The sequence below is a fragment of the Vicia villosa genome, linkage group LG6, assembly GCF_029867415.1.
Source record: "Vicia villosa cultivar HV-30 ecotype Madison, WI linkage group LG6, Vvil1.0, whole genome shotgun sequence".
In the NCBI taxonomy this organism is placed as follows: domain Eukaryota; kingdom Viridiplantae; phylum Streptophyta; class Magnoliopsida; order Fabales; family Fabaceae; genus Vicia; species Vicia villosa.
In genome coordinates, this window is record NC_081185.1 from 17,985,120 (window position 1) to 17,997,697 (window position 12,578).

At 33.0% G+C, this 12,578-nt stretch overlaps 3 protein-coding genes and 1 long non-coding RNA gene across 5 annotated transcripts; 2 read left to right on the forward strand and 2 right to left on the reverse strand.

The window, feature by feature from the left end:
• Positions 1-208: 208 nt before the first annotated feature.
• Positions 209-1,290, reverse strand: LOC131611297 (uncharacterized). The gene is made up of 3 exons (XR_009286836.1): positions 1,161-1,290; positions 764-949; positions 209-328 (listed from the first exon to the last, which is right to left on the reverse strand). It is a non-coding gene; the product is annotated as an uncharacterized LOC131611297 (long non-coding RNA).
• A 1,225-nt stretch (positions 1,291-2,515) lies between these two features.
• On the forward strand, positions 2,516-4,424 carry LOC131613275 (F-box/FBD/LRR-repeat protein At5g22660-like). Its single transcript, XM_058884961.1, has 3 exons — positions 2,516-3,472; positions 3,929-4,063; positions 4,146-4,424. Exons 1-3 carry the CDS (start codon positions 2,516-2,518, stop codon positions 4,422-4,424), a joined length of 1,371 nt encoding a protein of 456 aa, XP_058740944.1.
• Positions 4,425-7,535: 3,111 nt separating this feature from the next.
• On the forward strand, positions 7,536-9,615 carry LOC131613276 (short-chain dehydrogenase reductase ATA1-like). The gene is made up of 3 exons (XM_058884962.1): positions 7,536-7,588; positions 8,111-8,457; positions 9,071-9,615. Exons 1-3 carry the CDS (start codon positions 7,536-7,538, stop codon positions 9,613-9,615), a joined length of 945 nt encoding a protein of 314 aa, XP_058740945.1.
• Positions 9,616-10,448: 833 nt separating this feature from the next.
• On the reverse strand, positions 10,449-11,221 carry LOC131611298 (uncharacterized). 2 transcript variants are annotated; one of them, XM_058883358.1, is made up of 3 exons: positions 11,032-11,221; positions 10,879-10,998; positions 10,449-10,741 (listed from the first exon to the last, which is right to left on the reverse strand). In XM_058883358.1, exons 1-3 carry the CDS (start codon positions 11,143-11,145, stop codon positions 10,658-10,660), a joined length of 318 nt encoding a protein of 105 aa, XP_058739341.1. In that variant the 5' UTR covers positions 11,146-11,221; the 3' UTR covers positions 10,449-10,657. The 2 variants fall into 2 exon arrangements, with proteins under 2 accessions (XP_058739341.1, XP_058739340.1); XM_058883357.1 differs by having other exon boundaries at positions 10,879-11,221.
• Positions 11,222-12,578: the final 1,357 nt, after the last annotated feature.

Below are 12,578 nucleotides of genomic sequence, written 5' to 3' on the forward strand. Positions count from 1 at the left end.
ATAATAATTAGGTAAATTCTTATTTACCCAACTCAAAATGTTGGGTAAGAATACATTTGGTGTAAAATGCATTGAAAACATCAAACAATTATTCTATATAATAAGTAATTAAATACATAAAAATTAAATGGTGTCATCTGATTGGTGGAAGGTACACTACCCATCTTTTTGTGATGGGTAGAGAAGTTGCCCCCTAATAATTACCTTACCAATGATGCATGTGAGCATAAAAAAAGTGGTGGTTCAGGTGACTAGACTCATTGATCGTTTTGCAGCTTCAGGCCCAGATCAAGGAAGCACAACTCAGCGAGCTGACAACTGTGTCAAACTGTTATAAACACCGTTGATGCATGAGTACCATAATAATAAGCATTTTATTTATATTAAAGATATGCAACACACATCATGATTCATGTTATAATTCACTTCAAACAAAATGTGATCCCAGTGTAGTCTAGAACTGACTATTGGTGTTAACTATGAAATGCATACAGTTAGGCATTAGATTGGAATATGTCAAGTTAGTTCAGTATATATGTGATCCAATTCAACAAAGAATCTCCAAAACACATGAAAAGTCATCCTCAATATATCATACTCATATTAATATCTTTAACAAGGAAACTTTGAATATAAAGTTACCCTAATATGTTTAGGAGGAAAAAAATCAAATGCTGTTGGAAATTAATTATAAGGGGAGGGCAGTAGTGAGTAAATTCCAATCCAAATGGAAAGGAAATGCAGTAGTGAGTAAAGTCCAAACCCTCAGAAGAATTTTGATCAACTGACATTCATCAATTCCGCGCATCGCAGCCCATCACTGTCTCTCGTAGCTGCGCACACGCTGCCTGAGCCCGTGTGGCAGCCATCTTTTGCTCATCCACCATTCGATGTTCGTCATTTTCAATTTCATCGCTTGTTTCTTCGATGTTGTAGCATGTAAAAACACCTACCATTCACCAACAACATAAATCAAAGTGTAATAAGTTACTTGTTAGATTTTATTTATCTTTCGGAGGGTTAAATAAAGCAACATGTCCCCAAAATAGAACTAATATTACTAAACAAAATGTTATGTATTAGTATAAATTAATGTGTGAATTATTTTTGTTTTATATATGTAACCTCAGTTTCCAAATTAAGTGCTTATTATTATGTACCTTGATGTTTCCAATTAGCATGGTGACAAGAAGGAGGCCACTAGTCAATACAATAATAATGAAAACGACTTCCAGCCTTTCCGTTGTGCTCTGGAGGTTCCCAAAAGTGCTGGTCACATAAAAAAAGATTGTGAGAATCAGATTTTCTACTTAAAATTTGTGAAAGAGATATATAGAGTGCATATGAAGCAACAAATTAAAAAAAAAATTAACGAGAGGGAAATTAAAAAAAGAAGAGGGAAGTTCTGGCGGGGTGTATTATTTTTGAGTTTGGATCACAATTTGAAGTGAAAATTATGATGCCACGGTTTTTATTTGCAGCTTAAAATATCTACTGTTTGTTAACCGTGGCAAATGAATAAAAGACAACAGTTTCACATTCCGGATTCAATGTAGATCTACGATTTGAAAACTCTGGCCAAAGCTTATATGTGGCCACAGTTTTTGAGTTGTGGAAAAATTTAGCGTGGCCGTAGACCAAAATTGTTGTAGTGTTATTTACTTATTAGTTACATTGTTAAAATTCCCCCTTATTATTTACTTTAATTCACACATAGTTACATTGTTAAAATTGACAAGGATCTTGTGAAAACAAATTTTATTTTATTGCTCTGATGAAGTTAATACACTTATTAGTATAGTATTAGAATTGTTATAAGTTCTTATCTCATATTTATATATTTTTTATTATTATGTAATATTTATTTTTTTTAAATATATTTTTAAATTTGATTAAATATTAAATTGTTAAACTATATATAAAAATATTATTTAAAATATGCAACTTGAATTTTTAAAAAATGAATAATTAAAAAAGTAGAGAGTAAATATTCAAAAATAAAATAAATTATGATATGTTTATAGAATTAAATTTTTTTATAATGAACATGAGCAAAATTAGTACTAGCTAATACTATATCATAGGCTAGTAGACTAAGCTAATCTCCACTACCTTGCTTCATCGCCACTTCCACTTTGATAAATAATCTAAAGCCAAAGGAGAGTACTAACGAAGACATGCAATGGCGAAGCTGTAACGGAGAAGATTAATAGAAAGCTGAAAGAAAAGAATCTACTTTAATCATCATCATCATCATCTTGATAAACTAAGGTGAGTATCAATGTATCATCATATACTAATTAATTTCATATACAACGAATGCCATTAGATTGCATGTTTCAATTAGATATATAGCATTTGGGTATATGTTGATCAGTAATGATTCTTTGCTTTCTAAATATTTTGATTAATATGACAAGATGATATGCATGCATGCATCATCGGATTGTTTTTTGATACTTGATAGTGTTTGAAAATGCAGAAAATTATTAGGCTATTGGAAGTTGTTTTATAAATGGAATCTGTTAGGCCTAAGAAGACTCATAAGGCAAAAGAGGATATAATCAGTAAGCTACCTGATTCACTTATAACTCACATTCTCTCTTTGCTCCCTACAAAAGACGCGGTTCGGACAAGTGTGTTATCTAAAAGATGGATAGAAAACTGGACATTAATCACCAAGATAGATTTTAATGACACTGTATTTTACATTCGCAAGAGAAAGAAATCACGTGGGAAACAAAGCTTCATAAACTTTGTCTACAGAACTCTTGTTTTGACTAAACTTTACCGCACGGTGGAAAGTTTATCTCTTTTCCTCACTAACAACGAGTATGATGCAACTATGGTTAATACATGGATCTCTAGCATCCTGAATCGGAGAGTAAAAAAACTTCATATTTGCACCAATTTTGAAGTGCCTTTCTCTCCTCTTACATGTCACTCCCTTTTTAATCACTCCTATAATTTAGAAGAATTGGAGTTGGAAATGTATTATTGTACTATCAAAGTTCCTTCTCCCCCAAGTTATGGTTTTTTCAGTTTTGGAAATCTAAAAGTACTCAAATTGTATGGAATTATATTTATCATGGACAGATCCTTACGCATTAATTTAGGAACTTTGGAAAAGTTTGAGATAAAAAACTGCTCTTGGTTAAGTGCTTATGATGTCACGCTTGAAGCGCCTAGACTTGAAAGTGTTGTAATAGTACAAGGCCTTGAGGCAGTAACTCGCGAGCCACGTAGCTGCACAATTAATTTTTCTGCATCATGTATGAAAGAATTCACTTATAAAGGTTTTGGTGGTATATCACAACCCATTGTTCTCTCAAATTCATCAGCCGCCCATTTCGCTTCTATTAAGATTAGGTTGCATACGGGTGGGAGTGATGTTCAAGAAACTGGATCACGCGCTTGTCTCCTTCTCAAACAATTTAGTCAAGCGAAGCGTATCGAATTTCAAGGATCAGAGGTAAGATCAAATCATTTGATTCATTTAATAGTCTAATCCTGAATATGTTGGTGCCAAGTATTGAATATACAAGAAATATAAAAGTTAGTTAGAGTTTCCTAGAAGGTAGTTAGTTTGTTGATTCTCTACTAACTCTCTATATAGCATCTCATGTATGCATTTAGCATCTTTTATCAATTGGTCAATAGTTCAATAAGAATTTTAAGGATTTTTTTTCTATTTATCAAGCTCTCGAACTTTCTTATGGGACGAATCGCCATTTCCTTGATCTTGTCATATTGTTAACCATGAGATGGAATTTAGAACTCGTTATCGGTTTATAGCTCTTGCACAAACAATTTAAGTAATATACTAATATCTAGTAAATAGTGGCCCACTATTGACTAGTGTTTTTCATTTGATTTATGAAGCTACTATTGTTTTTCCAATACAAATAAGTTTTCGGAATGTTTTCAGGTTCTCCCACAGACAAATATGACTATTCTACCAAGATTTGCAATGTTGAGCCATTTGGATCTTGGTTCTGTTAGTGGTGAAGTTCTGTTGAGCTTACTTCAAAAGTCTCCTATTCTCAATACTCTAGTTTTAAAGGTTGGTAATTTTCATTTATTACACTTAAAGCTGTAATCTATATTTTCTCTTATCTGGACTTTGTATGGTTACTAATCATTAGGAAATATCAAAATTCGACCAAGAGCTTCTGAATTCTGCTGCTGTGCCCGAGTGTTTGGCATCAAGTCTCCAAGTTGTGAAATTTGGAAGGGTCTATGGATCCGAGCATGAGTTGTTTTTGGCTAAATATTTTATGGAAAATGGCGCAGTGCTTGAGAGGATGAGTTTCTGTATTCTTAGTGCATGGCTGAGTAAATCCAAGGCCATTGAAGAATTTAAGGAGAAGTTGTACGGTTTTAAGAAAGGAGTCTCTTTTGCTATACTTGAATTTTATCATTAGGATACAGAAGCAAGTATTTCAGGTTTACAATGCTTCTTTGGCTCATAGTATAATATGTTATGGTGTCTACTGTCTACAATGTTTCTTTTGGTTACAACATATGGCGCTAAAGTGTAATTTTGTACCTACAAAGTAAGTAACTGTCTACAGAGCAGCTAGTCTGTCTTTAGTATTTTGTTCTACAAAAAGATGTAATTAAGACAACCTATGTTCTATATTTACCAGAAATTTGATGTTATTTTACATGATGTGTTTTTCTTAGAAATAGAATTTTCACTTTCCAATTCTGTGATCATCTGATATTCAAATGGTTTTCAAAAATGGACCATGATCATTTGATAACAACCTTTTGATTCTATAGTTGATCTCAGACTATATCTGCCAGATTTTGCTACTACTGGCAAATGGAAGACGGAGACATCATAACATCATCATGGTTTGTGCTTTTTACGACCATGTTGAGTCGGTACATACAGAAGCAATCAACAACAATGTTCGATTTAGAGTATAATGCAAAACTTGGAGATTTTGATTTAATAAGGTTTGTGGATCATGCAAAAGGTGCACAAACAACAGCTTAAGCAGGGCCAGGGACTACGATTTAATAAGGTTTGCGGATCATGCAAAAGGTGCACAAACAACAACTTTAGCGTGAACTATTGGATATATGGCTCATGAATGTGCTATCACTTGAAGGGCTAGTAATGAAATAGATGTGTATAGTTTAGGAAGCTTGTAGAAGAAAAAAAAAAGTACATATTAAGGCTCAAGAAAATGAAGTGCATATTGTGGAGCAGGCTTTTAATGAGACAAGCTATTCAAGTGGTTAATTTTTAACCTCCTCTTCCTGTTCAAGAGCTTTATTTAGTCTTGTTCATAGGAAAGTATATTCCTTGCTGGAGCTAAATTGGATGGGAAAGTATAAAATTAGAATTTGTTGCGGTGATTCAGTAGAGACGGGCTAACCTGCAAGGTTAACATTCCGACGCTTAAGTGAGTATGAGATAGAAAAGTTGTATTTGAATGAAAAAATATTTGAATATCTGTGAAGTGACGTGCTTTCCTCTTTAAATAAAAATATGGTTGGTAATTGCACGCATGTGAAACAACATGAGATGTGGTCAGTCGTTGGATTGATCTAGGCAGTTAGCATAATTTTCATGTGAAGGATTTTTTGCTCTAAAGAGAGAATTGGTCCACCTGCTCTGGATTCCATGTCTCGCTACTCCTTCATTAGGCTTTTGTCTTCTAGGTCTTGTGGGTGGTTAGAAACAGTTTTTCCCCAAGCCTTTTTTCTCCTTTATAGGGCGAGGATTTGTGACACGCGTCTTTACTCAGCCACTGAATCCTGGGCATGAAAGTCCTAGATGGTACGTTGTCATTCTTGGGAATAGGTGCATTAAATGACATTCTTGTAAGATGTAATGTGATACTAGGAATGTCTGACACTTATCTAGTGCTAGTTAGGGATGATGTTTCTCCATCTTTAAAGTACTTAAGTGTTTCTGAACTCTTTTCGAGAAGATCTCAACTGTTGGTGGTGCAGGGTAGATCGTACTGTCCTCAATGCCTCCTCAATGCCTGAATAAATTATAAAGGGTTTTTGAAACATCATTTTACCTTTTTTGTTGTTAACTGTGGAACCATGTTTTATGGTTCATTGATCAAGAAAGGCTTATTGAAGATGAACATGCTTTTGATGATGACAACTAATCCTTGATACCAACCAAAGTAAAGCATAAAGCGGTTAAAGATTCAACCAGATCAATACGGCTTGACAAGTGGAATTCTCTGATGATGGCATCTAAATGGAATATAACTCAAGTCTCATCTCAAAGTAAATCTCAAGTAAGAGTCTACAAGAATGAAATTATCTGATAAACCATGAAGTGTGTGAAAGCTCGTCCAAGTACGCTTGCATGAATAAACACTATAAAAGCACAAGGACTTTGTTGCAAAGTCTATGGAGAACCACACAACATAAACAAATTTTCAAACTTATTTCTCTTAAGTAATTATTTTCTAAATTGCCTAAAAGTCGTTCCAGCTGAGTTGGGAGTTGTAAGAAAAGCTCTAGATTTTTTTTTCTTGCCAATCGATTGACACTTCACTTAATTGATTGGGTTAGTGCAAAAGTACGCCCTAAGCGATTAGGAGGGTATCTTAATGATAGGAAACGACTATATATCCTTTCTCGTCTTTTTAAATTTAATAATTGATTATTTTTATGTCAATCAATCAATTGGTATATGTGACAATCTATTGGCTCATTAATTCTGACACCAATTTTTTTTTAATTTGTGCCAATTTTATAAATAGAGGTCATTTCTATTGAATGAGATTATGGAGGAAGAAAACAGTCTAAAGGGAGGTTAATAGACTTAAAAACCAAAATTCAACCGATTTGTGTTGCACTTTCCATTTGATCAAAATGCAACCTTACACCGGTACACGTTTAAAACATCACAGCTGTTTTGTTGCACTTCCCATTTGATCAAAAGAATTAATTTTATTAAAAAAAAAGTTTCTAACAATTGAGTTTATGTTTGAGGGCGAACAACCTTAAAATATTTTTCATCATAAAAATATCACATAATATTTTGAAACAAATATTTTTATAAAAACATTATTCAAAATAGTTTCACATTTTAACAATATTTTGAAATCAAATATTCGGAAAAAATCATAGCAAAAGAATGAAATGTTTTAAAAATCATGACAAATTATTTAAATTAATTTTTAAAAAGTTTAATATCAAAAATATTTAGTATTATAAAAATTATTTTTAAAAAGTTTAATAAACTTACCAATCAAAAGAGTTTCTTATTTGGAACATGACATTTGCATGAAAAAAGAGTAACCAGATACTCAAAACCCTTATGATAAAAGCAAAAAAAAAAAAAAAAAAAAAAGAAGAAGAGAGAGAGAGAGAGAGAGATATTTAGAAGTAGTTATTAAGTAGAAAAAGCATGTACATGGTTTACATAAAGAACAAAGTTACTTGGCCATTATAGCATATTCAGTTCTATAATATTTCATTGATCTGTTTACAATATCCATCTCTATTATTAAATAAATAAAACTAAAAAAAATACATATTGTAAAAACAAAATGGAGCCACATATGATTCAGAATGTAGAAGCTCAAAATTCAGCTTCAAAAAGGTTAGTAATCTTGTTGATACATAGTCTTGTTTAGAGTTTTAATTTGCGAAGCTTATCACGCGATGCAGCTACTTTATTGTATTTGCGGTAGTGTCTGCAACCGCATTATCTTGCAATTGCATTGTGATCATATATCGCAACAAATATGACGGCATCACCCACTGCACTCAAAGTCATCTTAAATTTTTGGAGGTTCTAAGTAAGTTCGTTATGATTCAACCGTGAAAAAACAAAGGAGATTTATTTTTTCACGGTTTAACCATGATAAATATTTTATGAGGTCCTATTTTTTTTTGACAGACGATGAGGTCCTATTTAATCACGGTTAAACCGAGACATATTTTAGATTCCGTGCAATAATTCAACTTGCAGTTGCACTCCCTCAAAAACGGTCCACTCCAACCACAATTTAAAAAGATTGCTTTCATTTACCTATATCATATGATAAAAAATTTCAACTAAAACTATTAGATTTCATGTAATCAATTCAATATTTTTTCTTTCTTTTGATATCTTGTTAAGGCTAGTAGGTAAGGTGGCAGTTATAACAGGTGGTGCAAGAGGAATTGGTGCAGCCACAGCAAAATTATTTGCCGAAAATGGAGCACATGTCATCATTGCTGATGTTCTAGATGAAGAAGGAACAAAAGTTGCTGAATTAATTGATGGACTCTACATACATTGTGATGTGTCCAAAGAATCTGACATTGAATCAGCAATAAATCTTTCAATGTCATGGAAAGGTCAATTAGACATAATGTTCAACAATGCAGGAATTGCAGGTAGAGTTGTTAGTGGAATGAGTCATATCTTCATTAGGGTTTATCTGTTGGTGAACATTACAGACATGAGAGTGTGTTCTTTTCAAGGTCTCATATTCAAATTCGGCTACAATAACAACATATACGCTAATTAGTCAATTTATACATAGTTTTGCTCCAGTAACTTAAGTGCTAGTACGAATTAATATGTTGGGTCAGATCATACAAAATTTTGATTTGACGACTTAATTGCTAACAATATATGTGTTGAACACTTTAAGTGGTAACAATTTACGTGTTGGGTCAGTTCATCCATAGTTTTGATCTAGTGACTTAAGTGCTATCAGTTTAGATATTGTGAAGTAAATGGTAAATATTTACGTGTTTAGGCAGTTCATACAGAGTTTTTCACTGACGTACTAATAATTTGTGCGTTGAGCAGCTCAAGTGCTAACAATTTATGCGTTTGGTCAGCTCATACAAAATTTTATTATGATTTTAAATGAGCACGGCGAAATTGGTCTCCTGAATTAATCGGTACTAGGGCTAGATACCACCGTGCTTTAAAAAAAATCTTGTTTTAGGTGATCGGTTTTAAATAAGATGAAACCAATACTAAAACTAATAAAGGTCGTGTTTAGATCGGAACATGAAAAAAAAACAAACGAAGTTAATTAATTTGGATCGAATCTTCGAATTCGTGTGGTTTTATTTGTTGCAGGCTTTGAAGGAAGAAGCATAACAACACTTGACATGGAAAAGCTAACTCATTTACTTTCAATCAATCTCTTTGGAACAATCCATGGAATCAAACATGCAGCAAAAGCAATGATCAAAGGAAAAAAAGGAGGCTCAATCATTTGCACCTCAAGTGCAGCTGCCACTATAGGTGGATTTGCTTCACATGCATACACAATGTCAAAATCAGCCATGGATGGACTAATGAGAAGCGCGGCGTGCGAACTAGGCGTCCATTTGATTCGCGTTAACTGCGTTTCACCGCACGGCGTTCCGTCCGAGATGCTCTTGAATGCTTTTAAGTGTTTTGGTGAGGTTGATATGACTAGTGAACAATTGAGTGAGTTTATTGGTATGAATGCAAGTTTGCTTAAAGGGAGAGGTGCAACAACTAATGATGTTGCACAAGCTGTTTTGTTTTTGGCTAGTGATGAGTCTGGATTTGTAACTGCTCATAATCTTTCTGTTGATGGTGGAATCACTTCTGGAAATAGTGTTATGAGTTTTATATATCAAGATCCTAAGTGAAGAAAAAATAATTGGGAATAAAGTTATATATAGGTTGTTCTTAAGTTAATACTTTTAATTAACCTATTTTAAGATATATAGTTGTTTGGCTTCCATGTAATATTCAATAGTTGAGAATAATATATAGGTGAATTATTCGTGGTTTATATTTTTTATTTTTATACGGAAAGTGATAATAGCTACTAGAAACTCACACACATCAGGATTCAAACCTCATTGAAGACGTTCAATCTAACAATATCGATTTCGACCGATTGAGATGGGATCTGTGAACTTTATGATGTCTTTTAATATATTGTCACTCGGTCATGCAATAGATGCAATGCATATATTGCAGTTATTACGGCGTGAATTTTAATTGAGATGGATTTAAAATACACCATTAAAAAATAGTTAATGTCAAGATTTTTCTGAATTAAATTGAGTTTTAGAGTTTTAAATTTTGATTTTTTGACAAAAAATACTTTAAAAAATTTGGGCAAAATAGTTTGATGCGGTTCATAATGTGATTGCATCTGATGCATAATGCAGAGACTACCGCATCAACAATATTGTGACAATAATTGCAGTCATGGACCCCAATTTAAAACCCTGAATACTATAGTAATTGATATTTTAGAATGCTTTGGCCTTTCATCTTACATCTTATTACATCATATTTAGTTGTTATACATGTAAATGATTCAATGATCTACTAGTTCCACTCTTTCAATTGTCTTCTTGTTGCATGTTCAAGGATAAAGGATTGTTATAAACACATTTTTGACTTAGTTCCATTTTTAAAAGTTTCAATCATGATTAAAACACATAAATATAAATTAAAAAACACTTGATTATTCTAATATATATATTTTTCATTGATCAATGAATAAAAAGAGAACTAAATCATAGTTCTCTAGTCTAAACAAAGAATTATTCACATGACTCCTAATAAGGAGCAACAAACTAAATTAGAGCATCATTTCATACATAATGCCCTAGAAAACAAAAACAAAAAAACTGAATAAAACTGCTTTATTAGGGTTCCTTAAGCTTTAATGCTTCACTTCTGATTCTGGTTCAAGCCAGTTGCATTCTTCACAGCCTCAGCTGCTCCCTGTGCTGATGCCTTCACCTGGTGACCAGCCTACACAAAATAAAACAAAAATACCATAAAATAATTTTACACTGACATAATGATGATTTTTTCGTAGACGAGACGAGACGACAGTGTAAAATTATTTCACATGCAGATCAAGTATATAATAAATTTTGAATTCAAACCTCTAGAGCAGTTTCTTTTGCAGTGTGAGCAGCATTGCTAGCCATGTCCATCAAGTTGCTACCCTTCTCTTGAGCTTGGCCCTGGGCCTGTCCAGCATGATGGCTCAAGCTCTGCTGAGCCTGTCCAGCTTGATGGCTCAAGCTTTGCTGAGCCTGTCCAGCTTGATGGCTCAAGCTCTGCTGGGCCTGTCCAGTGTGATGGCTCAACTTCTCCTGAGCCTGGCCGTGGGCCTGTCCAGCTTGGTGGCTCAACTTCTGGGAATCCATTTTTCAAAAAAGTAATGAAATGAAAGTATTGAAGATTGAAGGTTGAAGAGTGAGATAAGATATGATAATTCAAGTTTGAGATGAAGGTTAATGTTCATGCACTATGATATTTATATGTGAGTTTCTCAAACTGTTACCACATGTTTAAGGTACTACGTGGAAGATTAATATTGTTTGAAAGTTTCTTAGGTTATGATGTTTTGTAGGAGAGACACTTTAAACGGTTTGACCAAGAATGTTATGTGGATGGTAATAACTTTTTACTATTCTTAGGTGTATGGTTGATAATTTGATGAATGGACATTTATTTATTTATTGAGATGTAGATTATAGTTTATAATTGGATAATATTTGTAAATAACATGTGCTGTTAGAAATCATTACCGTATTCAATTAAGGGGTGTAACTAGCAAAATCTTAGGTATAAATTGGTAACATGTCCAATTAGGAGGTGTAACTAGCAAGAGACTTTAGTGTAAAATAATAAAATATTTATTGATAGTGTTTATTTGGGAGTTGGTCCAATTTGATCTACAAGTGTTTATAATTTGAATTGCTACCACACCCTCGAGAAAAATAAAAATATCCCTAGAATTCGTAAATATATTTTCGGATGCACCAAAACACATATGTTCAGGAACCATGCTCTAAGTTTATGTTAAAAAACATGACGGAAATGCATCTTTGTATATATTTCGGGGATGCATTTTCTAGCGTTGTTTTAATAAAAAAAATGTAATAAATCCTTCTCCTTCCTCACTTATGAAAATACCAAACTCTAAGCCTCTCAAGTTTCTCAAACTCTCTTAACTCACATTTTTTCAACATCATCCAGCGAACTTCAAAGCTTCTTTCATCAACAAACCACATCGATCTACCATTTGGAAGAAAGACTTATTGTTTCACCCCATTGTCTATTGTTTGGTTAAATGTCAACCTTAAACTTCAGTTTTTCTTATATAAGAAGGGTTTGTGAGTATAACCTACTAAAGCAGTAACTTGCAGCTTTATCATGAAAATGCGGAAGACATCATAGCCATTAGGAACGGAACCTTGTCTTTCAGAATTGATAGCAACAACTTTTATGAAATACAACGCAAAACTTCATAGATCAAATTTGTATCTAAAGTCTAAGATAACTGATTTTAGGAGTGAAAAATAATTCATACAACATTATGTGCAATAGTGTCAAAGTCTTTCAGAAATAGAACAATGTTTTCAGATATCTAAAGCAACAACTTTTCTAAAGACAAGTCATAATATCTGAACTTTGAGTCATGACAACTAATCTCTATTTTTGATCTTTATTAGCTGATCTTGACTATGTCATTAGATTTGAAAGCAATAGCTCTTCTAACGAACATATATTGACATTTAATGTAGACTTATTGTCTGATCTTGAAGCAACAGCTTCTTATAGAATCATTTCTTCT